This window comes from Cyprinus carpio, chromosome B4 (genome assembly GCF_018340385.1).
Source record: "Cyprinus carpio isolate SPL01 chromosome B4, ASM1834038v1, whole genome shotgun sequence".
Classification (NCBI taxonomy): domain Eukaryota; kingdom Metazoa; phylum Chordata; class Actinopteri; order Cypriniformes; family Cyprinidae; genus Cyprinus; species Cyprinus carpio.
The window spans coordinates 3,104,748-3,119,393 of record NC_056600.1 but is presented as its reverse complement, the minus strand read 5'-3'; the positions used below and the strand labels follow the sequence as shown (position 1 = coordinate 3,119,393).

The 14,646-nt window shown below is 35.1% G+C and overlaps 1 protein-coding gene across 1 annotated transcript in view; it reads left to right on the top strand.

Annotated features, from left to right (window-relative positions):
* LOC109085988 (solute carrier organic anion transporter family member 1C1-like) overlaps positions 1–14,646 on the top strand; it is a 35,227-nt gene extending 20,581 nt beyond the window's left edge. The window contains exons 6-15 of the mRNA XM_042721625.1: positions 357–503; positions 711–809; positions 3,403–3,648; positions 4,944–5,108; positions 5,523–5,718; positions 7,172–7,337; positions 9,395–9,564; positions 11,352–11,416; positions 11,541–11,658; positions 13,292–14,646. Coding sequence (XP_042577559.1) covers positions 357–503; positions 711–809; positions 3,403–3,648; positions 4,944–5,108; positions 5,523–5,718; positions 7,172–7,337; positions 9,395–9,564; positions 11,352–11,416; positions 11,541–11,658; positions 13,292–13,532 — 1,613 coding nt within the window. The 3' untranslated portion in view covers positions 13,533–14,646. The remainder of the gene's footprint in view (positions 1–356; positions 504–710; positions 810–3,402; positions 3,649–4,943; positions 5,109–5,522; positions 5,719–7,171; positions 7,338–9,394; positions 9,565–11,351; positions 11,417–11,540; positions 11,659–13,291) is intronic.

Genomic DNA, 14,646 nt, shown 5'->3' with positions numbered 1-14,646 from the left:
AGTTCACTGACATTAAATGAAGTATATGGACATATTTTTCAACTCCTTTGCAGATTGTAAGTTAAAGGATGCATTTTGAATACTTAAAAAACACAAAACTTGACATTTGACTGCTTTTGTTGTATAATTTGAAAAATCTTCTTATTCTTATTTGATTGAAGTTTTTATTGACTATTTTAATTCAGTATCACCAAATTAGCTAATATTACGCCATTTTTTTTCAAGATGCATGGCTGTGCAATAATCTGTCCTTGCTTGTTTATCCTGTCTCATTTTATTTGGTATATCTGTCGTGTCAGTTCCTCGAAATGCCTGACATTTGCAACCCTTCTCACCCCCTCTTCCCTCATTCTCAGGTTGCGAACACGAGTCCAGGTTGTCCATGTGGATCTATGTTTTCCTAGGGAATATCTTGCGAGGAATCGGCGAGACCCCAGTGCAGCCTTTGGGAATCTCGTACATCGATGATCACGCTCTGGAGGAGAACGCAGCCTTCTACATCGGTACATCTATACGTTTGCGCATGCATATACAATTGGAGTGAATATAGAACAGATATGCATTTGCTGCTTCATCGATTACCATGCATTCAGAGAGAATCCCAGACTGTTTTGCCCTTAACGGCTTCCTGGTATTAATTGTTTTTCCTAGAGAGCATGGTCTTTCTTGGTAAACAGCCCAGACTAATCAATTCTTGCTGTCTGTATTAGGATGCGTCCAGACGATATCAGTCATCGGTCCGGTGTTTGGCTACCTGCTGGGGTCCGTTTGTGCCAAGATATACGTGGACATTGGATTTGTCAACATGGGTGAGTCAAACAGCAATGCACTATTTCCTAAAGGAGTCGTTGAGTTCAGTTGCATCTGGATGACTTGAATGTGTTGAATATTGTGCCGTATGTCTCTGAAAATGTATAAGTCACGGTTTTCTTGAATATAAAGAGCCAAAAATAATAGAAAATGCTTCTATTCAATATGTTTTCATGGGTTTTGTCTCGTATAGACTAGACTAGGGAATCTCAAGCTCCTAAAAGGTTTTTAAAGAAGTAATTCGCTGTGAAATCAAGAGGAAATCTGGAGGAAATCCAGCTTATTCATATAAGTCTCATTTTGTTTGTATTTCAAACAAAAGCGGGAAGAAATAAAAAACTTTGTTGTTTCTTGTTTGAAAGCCACAGAGGTTGTTTATGTTGGATCTGAGTACGTTTCTGGCATGCGAATGCGCACTTTATTTGACTCGGGACGATGTAAAGGGTCATAAATGTTAAGCTGCGATTTATCCAACAGCTGTTTTGGATGAGATGTGCCTGTGAAATGAGACTGAGAGGTTAAAGGGGGCATAAACTGAAACATGTAATATCCTTAAATTGCATCATATTAATATTAGATATGTGCGTGTGTACTTAGAAGGTTCAGAAATCAGTGATCAGTACATCGTGGCGTATGAAGCTGATTCCTTCCAGAACTTTTTTGGCATTGCAAATTTCATATACTGTATGTGAAATAATGCGTGTTGGAGTTCATGGATAATATAGCGTTACGCCCTGAAGTCAAGACATTTGGCAGTAAAGTTAAGCTGTAAGATACTGTATAGTAAATATTCAGCCAATAAAAACTGTATCACATACCTTAACATCAAATGTTTTGGCTTTAATTGTATTTAATGGACAATAAAACAAAGTACAGACTACAACATCTGGATCATAAGCATAAATCCTTGCAGGAATATTGTTTCTATAGAGATTTCTGCATTTAATGATACTAAAGATTACATAAATAAGATTTTTGAATACATTTTGGAAAGAATTATCTAATGCTTAGGGAGGCTGCACTTTTTATCAAAAATAGTCAAAAGTTAAACATTAGTGAAATTTAAAATATGTTTTCTATGTGTTATTATTTATTTCTGTGATCAAAGCTGAATTTTCAGCCTCATTACTCCAGTCTTCAGTGTCACATTAACCTTCAGAAATCATTATCATATGCTGATTTGCTGCTCAAGAAATATTTTTTTTTACTATTGTTAAGGTTGAAAACATTGTTTTTGCTGTTTAATATTTTTGTGTAAGCTGTGATACATTGCCATTCAAAAAAATTGGAGTTAGAAAGCTTAAAAAAGAAAGAAATTAGTAAATTAGTAATAGTTTTATTCAGCAAGGATGTATTACATTTATGAGGAGTGACAGTAAAAAATATATATATAATCTTACAAAATATTTCTATTTCAAATACATTTCTATTTCAAATAAATGATTTGGATTTCTGTTTAGCAAAGAATCCAGGATTAAAAAAAATGGATTACTGTTTAAACAAAAATATTAAGCCGCAAAAACTGATTTTAACATTGATAATAAGAACCATTATTAATAATAGAGTATGACATCTGGATTAAATGTAAAGATTTGATAGAACTGGCTGGAAGACCTGCCAAAAGAGCACAGAGCTTGAACATGGAGTTGTGAAGCATGTTCTGAAAGAAAGGGCCTGATCTTCTTGATGTTGAATAAAGCAAATCTGCAGGACCGGACAGTTTTAGTAATGTGGTCTGAGAAAGTCAGCTGATCATCAGTCATAACTCCAAGGTTTCTGGCTGTTTTTGAAGGAGTTATTGTTGATGTGCATGGTGAACTGGATGGTGAAATTGGGATGAAACGATGGGTTTGCTGGAACCACAAGCAGTTCTGTCTCGCCAAGGTTGAGTTGAAGGTGATGGTCCTTCATCCAGCAAGAAATGTCTGTTAGACAAGCTGAGATGCGAGCAGCTATCGTTGGATCATCAGGATGAAATGAAAAGTAGAGTTGAGTGTCATCAGCATAGCAGTGAAAAGCCTTGTTTTTGAATGACAGAACCTAGTGATGCCATGTAGACAGAGAAAAAAAGTTGTCCAAGAACTGAGCCCTGAGGCACCCCAGTAGACTTGGACACCTCACCTCTCCAAGATACCTTGAAGGACCTATCTGAGAGATAAGACTCAAACCACTGGAGTGTTGTTCCTGAGATGCCCTTTTCCAATAGGGTTGACAGAAGGATCGGCATTATTCCGTAATTTTGTATGGAAAAGAGCAGTTTGAGCATTCCGCAGAACATCTCGTTTTGCGTTTCAGGATTAAATGTGGCAAAAAATGTGTTTGATCAATCCATTCCGTGTTTATGTGAAATGCTACAAACGTTTCGATCTCCTGGCAACATGGAGGCTGTCTGAGCGTACATGATAAGCTGAGAGCGTCGAGAGAGAGTGCGAGACATCTAAGACTGTCTGTGGATCACAGTCTGCATCTGCCTCGACTGTCTGCCTGGCCCAAATATTCTGAACATGTGACAAGCTGCAGCGAGCCTTGTAGCGTCTGTATTCTCGCTGTTGACATATGCGTGTGTGTATGTGTGTGACTGTCTTCTCACAGAGAGCATTAGCATCACCCCGGGAGATGCACGCTGGGTAGGCGCCTGGTGGCTGGGATACCTTATTGCAGGACTCATCACCCTGCTCTCGGCGGTGCCGTTTTGGTTCTTGCCCAAGTCTTTGCCCCTGCCAGAGAGACGGCTTGCCAAGTATTCTCCAGAGCGGACCAGCTTCATCAAAGACTCGCCCCTGCTGGAGCACAAGTACCAGGCAGACGAGCCAGCAAACTTCCTAGAAATGGCCAAAGGTAAATCACCTAAAATTCACAAAAAAATTCCCCATCTAAAATATCAGAAGTCTGCGCAGGTCCAGGCTGCATAAAAAGCACATTTGGACATTGATGACCCATATAAAGTGCTGGATTGTCATTGCATTAATAAACAATATATTGGCATTTATTTTCAGACCTAGAAAGTCTATTGTATCATATTTGATGATCTAAATTCTGCTGAAAAAACTGTAGTACACCATCTACTGCATGCATGCTATAATTTTTTTTAGTAAGTAAAAGTCCTTTTAGTATAATTGTACAAATGTCCACCTTTGGCTCGTGCTTCATGTACTTCAAATTTTTATGAACTGAGTGTAAGATTAACTTTAATAATATTTCAATTTAAACACTTACTTGACTGAAGCAGCTCAGCTTTACTTGATTGAATTATTTTGTAGAAAAATCAGAGCGTCTCAAATCTGATCATCAGGATCTTTTGAGGAACATTTGCTTTACTTTCACTGTTCCTCAGTGGAGGTATGATCTTCCCAAGCCTCCAAAACATCTCACATCTTCTGAGGAACATTTATTTCTTCACCTCTCAGTCATCATTGGATTGCATTGCATTATATGTTTGGACCATTTCAATCTCATCTCACTAAGACATATTATTGGAGATACAGCGTGACCCCTGATTTTTATAGCATTTTATGGTATCTGCTATACTGTTATAAAGATCTCATTGATCAGAATTGCATCACTTTTTGTCCATAAATCTACACCAAATTCCATATATTTGCTCAGTTTGGGCCTTTGAATGAAATTGAGCTGTTTCGTCCTCCATATTCTCACTATATCAGACTATATTAGCCATAAAAGTCTAATGGATAAAAAAAAAAAAAAAACTATTTTTTTTAAAATTTTTTTTACTTTGTCTAAAGGTTCCATAAACACTTTAACTGTTTTAAAAAAAAAAGTCATTTTTCCATACGTCAGTCTTTCCAGGGTTAAAGAAAGCGTTGTCATGCTTTTCAGTCAAATGTTTTGCTTGCATGATTTAAAATGACAAAACAATAGAATTACTTTTCTAAATGAGAACAATGTGCCTTTAGCAAAGTCAAATGTTTTGCTTGCATGATTTAAAATGACAAAACAATAGAATTACTTTTCTAAATGAGAAATTCAAGTTAATCCTAAGAAAGTTTGTGAAGTTTGCCATTTTGTATTTAATGCAATGACTGAACAGTTGTGGGTGCATGTATGCTGTCGATTGGCAAACAAACAGCAACTATTTGCATCATTCTTAAACATTTTGTATTCATGTTTTTCAGACTTTTTGCCAACGCTGAGATCCCTTTTGGGGAACCCAGTCTACTTCTTGTATCTCTGCATCACCATCATCCAGTTCAACTCTTTGATCGGTATGGTGACATACAAGCCAAAATACATCGAGCAACATTACGGACAGTCAGCGTCCAAAGCCAACTTCTTAATGGGTACGTCGTCTTCCTCTAAACACGGATACGTTACCGTTCACAGTGCAGCTGTGACCTTAGAGCTACATGTTTTGATTCTATTTTATTAATGTGTGTTAAATATTAATCTATAGTTCTTATATCGAATCTTAAGGTTTTTATAGCTCGGTTAAATCACAGTATGATATGGACCATTACTGCATATGAAAGAGAACGAAATCCAAAAATAATATCAGCTCAACGCATGCAGACACCAGAGACTGTCGTGCGTTTCGGGAAACGGCATTAGCATTTGAAAATCAGACGGAGGGAAAACAAATAGACCTATTCTGTATCCCTTAACCTTTCAAGCACAAGAAGAGCCTTCGCCTTTGTTTCAAATCTGTGATGCTGCTCCTTTGATCCAGATTTTCCTGATGCAGTCTGTTTTTTCAGGAGTCATCAACATCCCAGCCGTGGCCTTGGGAATGTTCTCGGGGGGTGTGATCATGAAGAAGTTCAAGCTGAGCATCATGGGAGCAGCCAAGTTTGCACTGGGAACGTCTCTCCTGGGCTACTTCCTGTCGCTTTTCTTCTTCACCATGGGATGTGAGAATGCCAGTGTGGCCGGCATCACCAGGTCATACAATGGGTAGGACGAGACTTTCAGTTTGGCTTCTGCTCAAATCTGGGGCCATTTTGTTGTGTCTTAAAACCTAGTCTGACCAGTTTGCAGTTAGCCAATGGGTAATCAATCTTACTTTATGGATTCAAAAAACTCCAGTCTACATTTTTAGGAAAATATTTTTTAAAAAGTTACTTGAAGAAAAAAAAAAGTGACTTGGTGAAGACTAGTCCAAGTAGTTTATGTAATCGGCCTTATTAAGGTCAAGCAAACAATGCTAAATGCAAATAATAAAATGCAACTATATCATCATGCATAAGCAGAATAAATAGGATAATCTTTGACAGAAGAGGAAATGCTTTGCATATCTTTTGTTGTTGAAGAATGATTATATATATGTATAATTTTGCATTGCATTTTTCATTTACAACAATTTTGTATTTTACATTTGCCTGTGAAGTTCATTGAAAAATCTATTAAGGCTGGAAAAAATAATATATGTTTACCACAATCAATGCAGTGCCCCATCGTTATTTGTATCATTGAGATATTATCATAGTTTTAATTAATAGTTTTTCATTTTTAAATTTTTAGTTAACTTTTATTGAAGTTTTAGTAATTCTGTTTTGTTTTTGTAATTTTTATCCAGTCTTTCTATAAAAATAAATAAGTAAAATAAGTAAATAAATAAAATAAGTTTAAGTTTTTGATAACACTTTCTTTTGTTAACATTAACTACATTAGTTGGCATGAACTAACAATGAATAAAACTTTCACAGCCTATAGTAATTATTTTTAATATTAGGATCAGCATTTATTAATAAATTTTTTAAGATCAAACATTGGGTCTGTTAAAATTAGTAAATGCACTGTGAACTAACATAACATTTTTATTAACTAACATTAACTAAGGTTAATAAATGCAGTAAATGTCAGTTAATGCATTATTAATGCATAAATGTAAAAAAAAAAAAAATGTTTTATTTTAAGTAACAAAATGCTGTTTTAGTATTGTTTTTAGTTTTGGTAATGATCTTGGTTTTAGTTTTAGTTAACTATAATAACGCTGTAATGCATTCCACCATAGAAAGAAAGAGGGGGAAAATTGCACATAAATGCTTTTTATGCCAAGTTTTGAACGCATCATAAGAATTATGAATTACTGAAGCAGGCCTTATAAATTAAACAATAAATTTACTGTTAATTCATCAAAATATATGATGAAAATTTGATGATCCTCAATCCAAGAGAGATCCACCAATCATAAAATCAACTTCATCAAAATAGTTTTTACTCCTGATGGGAGTGAGGTTTCCTCTTGAGAATATTTTTTTTCTGTTTTACTGAAGTACAAGTCAGCATTGTCCTTTTTACTGATCTGTATGACACAAAGGTATGAATTATATGATGTGCTTGATTTGCTAAATGATAAGAGCTGGATGAGCCAGTAACAATCTGCTTGTTACGTCTAACAAATTAGGACGGAAAGTCTGTACAAAGAAGACAAATATCTCTTGGCGTCCTGCAACACAATCTGTGACTGTCCCAGAAGAAACTGGGACCCCGTGTGCGGTGAGAACGGCCTCACCTACATCTCCCCCTGCCTGGCTGGATGCCGGACGTCCCACGGCTCTGGAATGGACACGGTAAGCACGGCCTCTGAACCAGGAGTGTGATTCTGGAACAATGGCGTGTGTTTGTTGTCCCGTCCCTTCAAAGAATGCGAGCCACATTGTGTTGTGTTCAATATGCCTTGAACTCGGCTTTTCCCAGCACTCTCTGAAGGGTGTGCACAACCTGTTTGTCTTCAGCTCAAAGGCTATATTGAATTTTTGAAACTTCCTGAGACGGTTCCTTCCCCGTCTCTCTTTGAGAGCGCAGACCTGCTCGGTTCTGTCTAAACACTGTGGAGTTTCATAGCATCTAAACGGCTGTGATACTCTGACTTTAATCTGCAGACTGTGCTTCCTCCCTCCCATCCTGTGTGTCCTTTTCATATCTCCAGCATCTGTTATACACACTGTCTTTTGTCCCTTCCTTTCAGACTGTTGCTAAAGAAAGAATTGGTGTAATCTTTTGTTGACTGTATCTCAACCAAAGAGCACCTTGTGACTGTATTTGTTCAATATATGGACAGCGTATATTTTTTAGATGAAGTTAAATTAAAGTAGAAAATGTATAAATATAACATCTTTAATATTAAACAACTAATTTATTTTCTCCATATATATATATATATGGAGAGAGAGAGAGAGAGATTTAGTAAGATTAAAAATTTAAAACTTTAAAAACAGACACCTTTGATTTTTAGTAATTTATTTTATGCTTCTGTTGAAGCCATATTGTGATTTTGGCTTGAATTTATTTCTTCTTTTTTATATAAACAACTACATTATCTTTAAATAATTTTTTTCTTTGCATTTTACATTTACAATAATTTTACATTTTTAGATGTTACATTTGCCTGTGAAGAACATAGGAAAATGTATTAAAGCTGGTCAAAATGACGCATTAATATTCATGTGCCACATTAAAAATGGTCAATGCAGTGCACTCTAAAATAGAAAATGTAGAAAAAATACAAAATATATAATTCCAATAAATATAATTGGAAAATAAGCAATGCATAAGCAATCTAAGTTTATTTTAATTAAATTTTTTTTAAATAAACAACTACAATAACTTTTAAAAATAAATTTTTCATTGTTTTTTACATTTAGAACAATTATACATTTTTACGTTATATTTGCCTGTGAAGTGCATAGGAAAATGTATTAAGGCTGGATAGAATAATGCATTAATATTCATATACCGCATTAAAAATAGTCAATGCAGTGTAGTTTGCAATATAAAATGTAGAAAATAAAAATATAATAAATATAACTGGTAAATAAATAACTTGAGCAACACACTTCATCTAAATTGATTTTATTTCATTAGATTTTTTTAGTTGATAAACAACTGCAACGTTTAAAATTAGTTTTTTCATTGCTTTTTATATTTAGAACAATTGTACATTTTTACATTTGCCTGTGAAGCTCATAGGAAAATGTATTAAGGCTTGACAAAATAATGCATTAATATTTATCACACTGAAAATAAATAATGTAGAGCGCTCTACAATAGAAAGAGGAGAAAATAAAATATTATAAATACAATTACAATATTATTGGTAAGGAACTTAAACCGCACACTTCATCAAAATTCATTTTAATTATTTAAAAAAAATAAATCTTTAAATATAACAATACTTAACACAATCCAAGAGAGAATCATCAATATTATTTGTGCATCATGTGACCATTTTGAACATTTCTGCTACATAATGGGGTCAGTAGCTCATTCCCTCAAAGAATTTAAGCAGTCTTTCACCTTTTGTCTGCTTTTCTTTCTTTTCTTTTGCTTCAAATCAAAGATTGCAAGAAATAAAAGAACCAGTTTTAGAAATGGGTGAATGCTTTTTAATATGAGCTCATTAACTGCATGAATAAAACTTTTAATGACCTTTTTTTATTATTATTAATCGCCCATATTTTATCAGACAGTATATGTGATGGTAGACCTAGTTAAAAATTGTGGTTAGGAAATCACTGCACTGAGTAAGTTGCAACCAAGTTGCAACCAACAACCAACAGAGCAATGCACTGTGATGTTGTTTTGCTGCTTTAAGTAGCGTCTGATGTGCTGTGTTTGTGTGTTTCAGGTGTTCGAGCAGTGCAGTTGTGTAGCAGTCGGGAATCATACGGCCAGTGTGGGCCAATGCAACAACAGAGACAGCTGCCATCGAGTCTTCCCCTACTTCCTGGCTCTGTCTGTCATCACTTCCTTTATCATCTCGCTGGGCGGAACGCCAGGATACATGCTGCTCATCAGGTGAATATCTGACCGTGATTTATTGTTCAGGAACCGCCGATGATCCTGAGCGTTACGGCTCGCTTTAAGGGAATTATTCACCCAGAAATAAGCTTTTGCAGAAAATGTGCTCACCCTCCGGACATCAAAGATGTAAATCAGTTTGTTTCTCGATTTTGGATTACTTGTGGATTATTGTGGTGTTTTTATCAGTTGTTTGGACTCTCATTCTGACGGCACCCATTCACTGCATCCATTGGTGAGCAAGTGATAGAATGCTTGAAAATTTTGAATCTAATAAATATTAGAAAGTCTTGGTAAAGTGAACTTTGTTTGCATGCTGAATTATCGTTTCATAGACAACAGAATGGAAGCACAGAAAGGTCGTCCAGTCATGTGTTTGTTTTTTCCCCCCTTAGTTCAAAAGCAGATTACAGATGAAAACTGACTGCATGTGTCTGCAGCACTAATGTGATTTCCCCCTCATTATTTCATGTCTTAGTCGAGAACTGTAGGCCAGTCAAAACTGTCACTCGATTGAATGTAAAATCATTCGAGACAAGTTTATGGTCACTTGTGAAGTTCAGTAATCAGACTTGTGTCTTGAAAGGAAAAGCTTTAGCACCAGGGACTGTCAGCTTTCTCCCAAAGCTCAGTCAGCTGACGCTGCTGGAATGCTCAGCCTCCCTCGGGCTAAATTAGGTTAGCGGCGGCAGCAGCAGCGCTGACCCGGCTTTGTTTGGTGAAATAAAAGTTCCTGTGTGTCTGTAGCTTTTGAGAGAAGATGTGATTACTTTGGATGAAGTAATCTACATAGTGCTTTTCTAAAGTCTAGCGGCTTGATTCGATAGATAGAAATCACTCTGTTCATGTTTGATCATCCTCTTAGCAATATAAAATCAATGTATTTTCATAAAAATTTTCTGGTATTATGCACAATTTATGGATGCAAGTTAAAGATTTTAATTTAACAAACTGTAATAACTGATGCTACTTTTTTCCGTCTGTTTAAAAATACAAATAACCAATAATATCATGCATAATAATATGCATCCTGATTGATTTTTAAATGTCTTAATTCAAATACAGTGGATAAAGTCATCCACAGTGAACAGTGTTAGCAGTTCATGGTACATATAAGATAGTTTTTTATTTTCATAATAAATGTTTGTGGTCTTGTTTACAATTCAGCAATGTATGTTATTTTAAAGAAAAATGTTTTTGCAACAAAATATGATTTCAGTTTTTTTTTTTTAAAGGCATGTAAAAATAAAAATAACTTTTTGCAATATTTTATGAATGATTTGCAATGCCTTCATCTTAAATCAAAAACAAAACCCTATTCTTCTATTTATTTTCATAATAAATACTTTTTATAACATGCAATGATTATTTAATTTATTATGACAAACAGAAAAATAGGGTTGATAATATATTATGGTTATTAAAATTTTTACACGCCTTTTACATGCAAAATAATAATCATTTTATTAGTAATTAAATAATTTAAATTTAAATAAAATATCAATCAAACATCACTATGCAATTATTCAATATGCAAACTATGCAATTATTTATTAATTAAATCTTTATTATCTATTAGAAGTAGTCATAGTAGGTAGTGTACTTGGTTCTATTGTATTTATTTTTTTAGAGTATCTGTTTCCTTTTTTATTATATTTGCATTCTTTTAGCGATATAGAATCTTAAATGTCTTATTTCTTGTATGCAGCTCATCTGTCAAACGTGTTTTTATATTATTCTGAAAGGAGATAATCTAGCTGCTCTTTCTCTGGTTTCATCGACAGATGCATCAGACCTCAGCTGAAGTCTTTAGCTTTGGGTTTTCACACTTTGACGACACGCACTCTAGGTGAGAGACGCTCTGGTGTTTGCTGCTGCTGACGTCTCTGCTGAATCATTGTTTAGTCACGGTGGTAATGATGATTTGTTTTGAAGCAGTAGTGGATGGAATGCTGTTTTTTTGTTCTCCACAGCTGGAATTCCAGCTCCTATATACTTCGGAGCCATCATAGACACCACCTGTCTGAAATGGGGTCAGAAGAAATGCGGTGGGAGAGGAGCCTGTCGAATCTACAACACTACTGCCTACAGGTATTCAGCTCATCTCTCCACACTCCACCTACATGCATACTACAGTGTAGGGTTGGAATAAGCAAAAGCAGCAACACAACTAACTTGTATTTTTTGCTAAATTAAAAATATGGTTTTTCCAAATAAATGAAAACAAATTTTTATTTGTAGTAAACACCTCAATCAATCCAAATGAGTGTGGTTTGAATTAATTTTCAGGTGTAAACAGGAAAAAATATAGTGCTTGAATCTAAATGTTCTCAATCGGATTCAGAAATATTTTGGGCCGTGATGCATGTGTTTACATGCATTTTATGTTTTACAAATGTTTGTTTATTTACGTCTCGCATCTCACGAACTGGCCAGTGAATACTGGATTAAATGTTTGATAAATATTTGCCAAAAAATGCTCATTTGACATGTCAGTTTTCTTTTTAGGCAAAAATTGCATCATGCCACGTGCTAATAAGTTTTGTTTAGAATGCATTTAATGCTCATGTAAAGTAATATGCAAATTGGATTGCAATATTTAGGGTTCATATAAACAGAAGATTCAGAATCTGAAATCGGGTTGGATACATTTAGAAAAACTAGTGCATGTAAACATATCTTGTGTAGTATTCAGTGACACTATTTTACTGTGTCCTTTTTACACTGTAATTGCACATTTTAGTGCAGAGTAATATTAATTAACAACATGCACTTATTATGGGGTTATGGTTATTGGTTTAGGGTTAGCTGCATGAATTTATGTATGATTTACTGTTATTGCTATAGTGAGAACATGTAACATTTGTAACAAGGCCACTGTAAAGTGTTACCTGAAATTCTTATGAGAAATTACACAGATCTTGTGTTTTTAGGGTTTCTGCAGGTTTGGAGAAAGTAAATTTAAGACCAAGTAAAGAAAATGTAAGATATGAATTGAAGGGAACAAAATAGGTCAGCGTTCTTTAAATGTAAATATATAGGAAGCACACAATGAGTTATATAAGCAACAGTTTGTTTGAAAATACAACTTTATAATATATATATATCATTTTTTTTAAATTAATTTTAATGTTTAAACTTTAATAGCTTGTAGCTTGAATAGCTGTGCTCCAAACCTCTAGATTATGAAAATAACTTTTACTGTACATTCTGATCACATGGCAAAAAAAAAAAAAAAAAAAAAAAAATTCTCAGTATTTTTGTAGTTTTTTTTAATTGTAGTTTTTTGTAGTATTTTGTAAATCAAGATACACTTACTTGAGAAACAAAGTGACATAAGAAGTCTTGTTTTAAATGAATCCAACTGAAGTATGTTTATGATTAAAACAAGAACAAAACTGAAAAAAAACTGAACAACTGGACTTTTTTTTTTCATACACCACTGACAGATATTTGTTCTTGTTTTAAGCATAAGCTTACTTAGTTTTGTACAATATTCGAAGACATTTTACATTTGCATCTCAAGGAAATGTATCTTCATTTAAAGGATGTTCAGATATGTTTATTGGAAAACAAAATATTGAGGAGAATATTATCTTTATTTTTTTGCAATGCATGCAAGTTTCAAGACATTTAGCTCTGATACAAGACTTCCTAAGACCCGCAGAAACCCTGACATGTTTAAGTTTGTAATTGTGTTCATTTGATTATCCTGTATTTTCAGGATAGCATATCTGGGCCTGACGCTGGGCTTACGGACCGCTTCCTTCTTCCTGTGCTTTCTCGGTCTGGTGGTGTTACGACGGCACGTTCAGCGGCAAGAGCGCAACACGCTGGCAAACGGAGGCACGGGGGCCGCGGCCGGCGAACTGCAGGCCCTCAGGAAAGAAGAAAACAACAGCTGTAACTCGGACCAATGCCCACAGACCGCAGATTATGACCCGGAGCGGGAGACGCGTCTGTGACGCCTGCGCAGGGAGCAACAGGGCCGTGACGCGCCATCTGTTCCACACTTTCTATCAGACTCGTGTAAATGATGTGAAATAAGTTGTTTTTGATATAGTAGATTTATTTCTTGAATGTACGTGATGTTTTGGGTAAAAAAAAAGAAGAAGAAGAATGTCTTACAAACTACCTAACTCATTTGGATTTAACATAAAGATGCTTTTAGAAGCGTCAGACGCCCAACTATATTGGATTTCCTCTCATTTAAGCCATCGTTGTGCACAGGCCCTGTAAGGATAACACCTTGTGGGCACATGATCACGTCCGTCGAATCTCTCTCTTCTGCCATACACACAGATAGATGCCTGAAACAGTTGACCATGACACTGTGTGCTTAATATACGTAGGCCTTGTTAAGCGGGTTACAGGTTGACTATGTTGTTGGATATCTCCAATTGCGTCCCATTTGTGTTGTCATGAAGGAACGAAACGCTCACCATTGTGCTTTTCAGTGTCACCTGACAGCAGTTCCTTCTGTTTAAGAAACGAGCGAGGAACGGGCCAGAACTTTGAGAACGCCGTGGGTAAGTAATCATCTTCATGATCGATGTTGTGCAATGTCACTGTGAGAAATGTTGTGTGTCGTTACGTGTGAACGGGTGCATTCCTGTGCCAAACAAAAAAACAAACAAACAAAAAAAAAAGTGCAAGAAGGCAAAGTCAACATGGTCTATTCTCAGGTCATTCAATCAATTGTTCCTCAAATTTGCAAATAATTATTCTTTTATATACTTGTATAAATCGTTGTCTGGTTTTAGCTGGCGAAAATGTTCCTTTGTCCTCGGCAAGATTTGCTTATTTCGGGCAACTGTCTTTTACCAGTAACAACCGAGCGAAGGGTTTTTATTTGTGAATTGTAAAGCAAATAAAACAAGTGGCATTTATTACTTGCTTTTACGTTAGGGAGTACAGAATTTTATTTGCTGATGTTTTTGTTTTTTTTGTATTCTTCAAAGTGATGTGTAAAAAATGCATTTATGTGAAATATTAGATACATTCTTTTTAAAATAAAATGAATGATTTGCTACATTTCGTGAAAAAAGATCCACAATCGCTTCGCTTTAATCGTGAAAA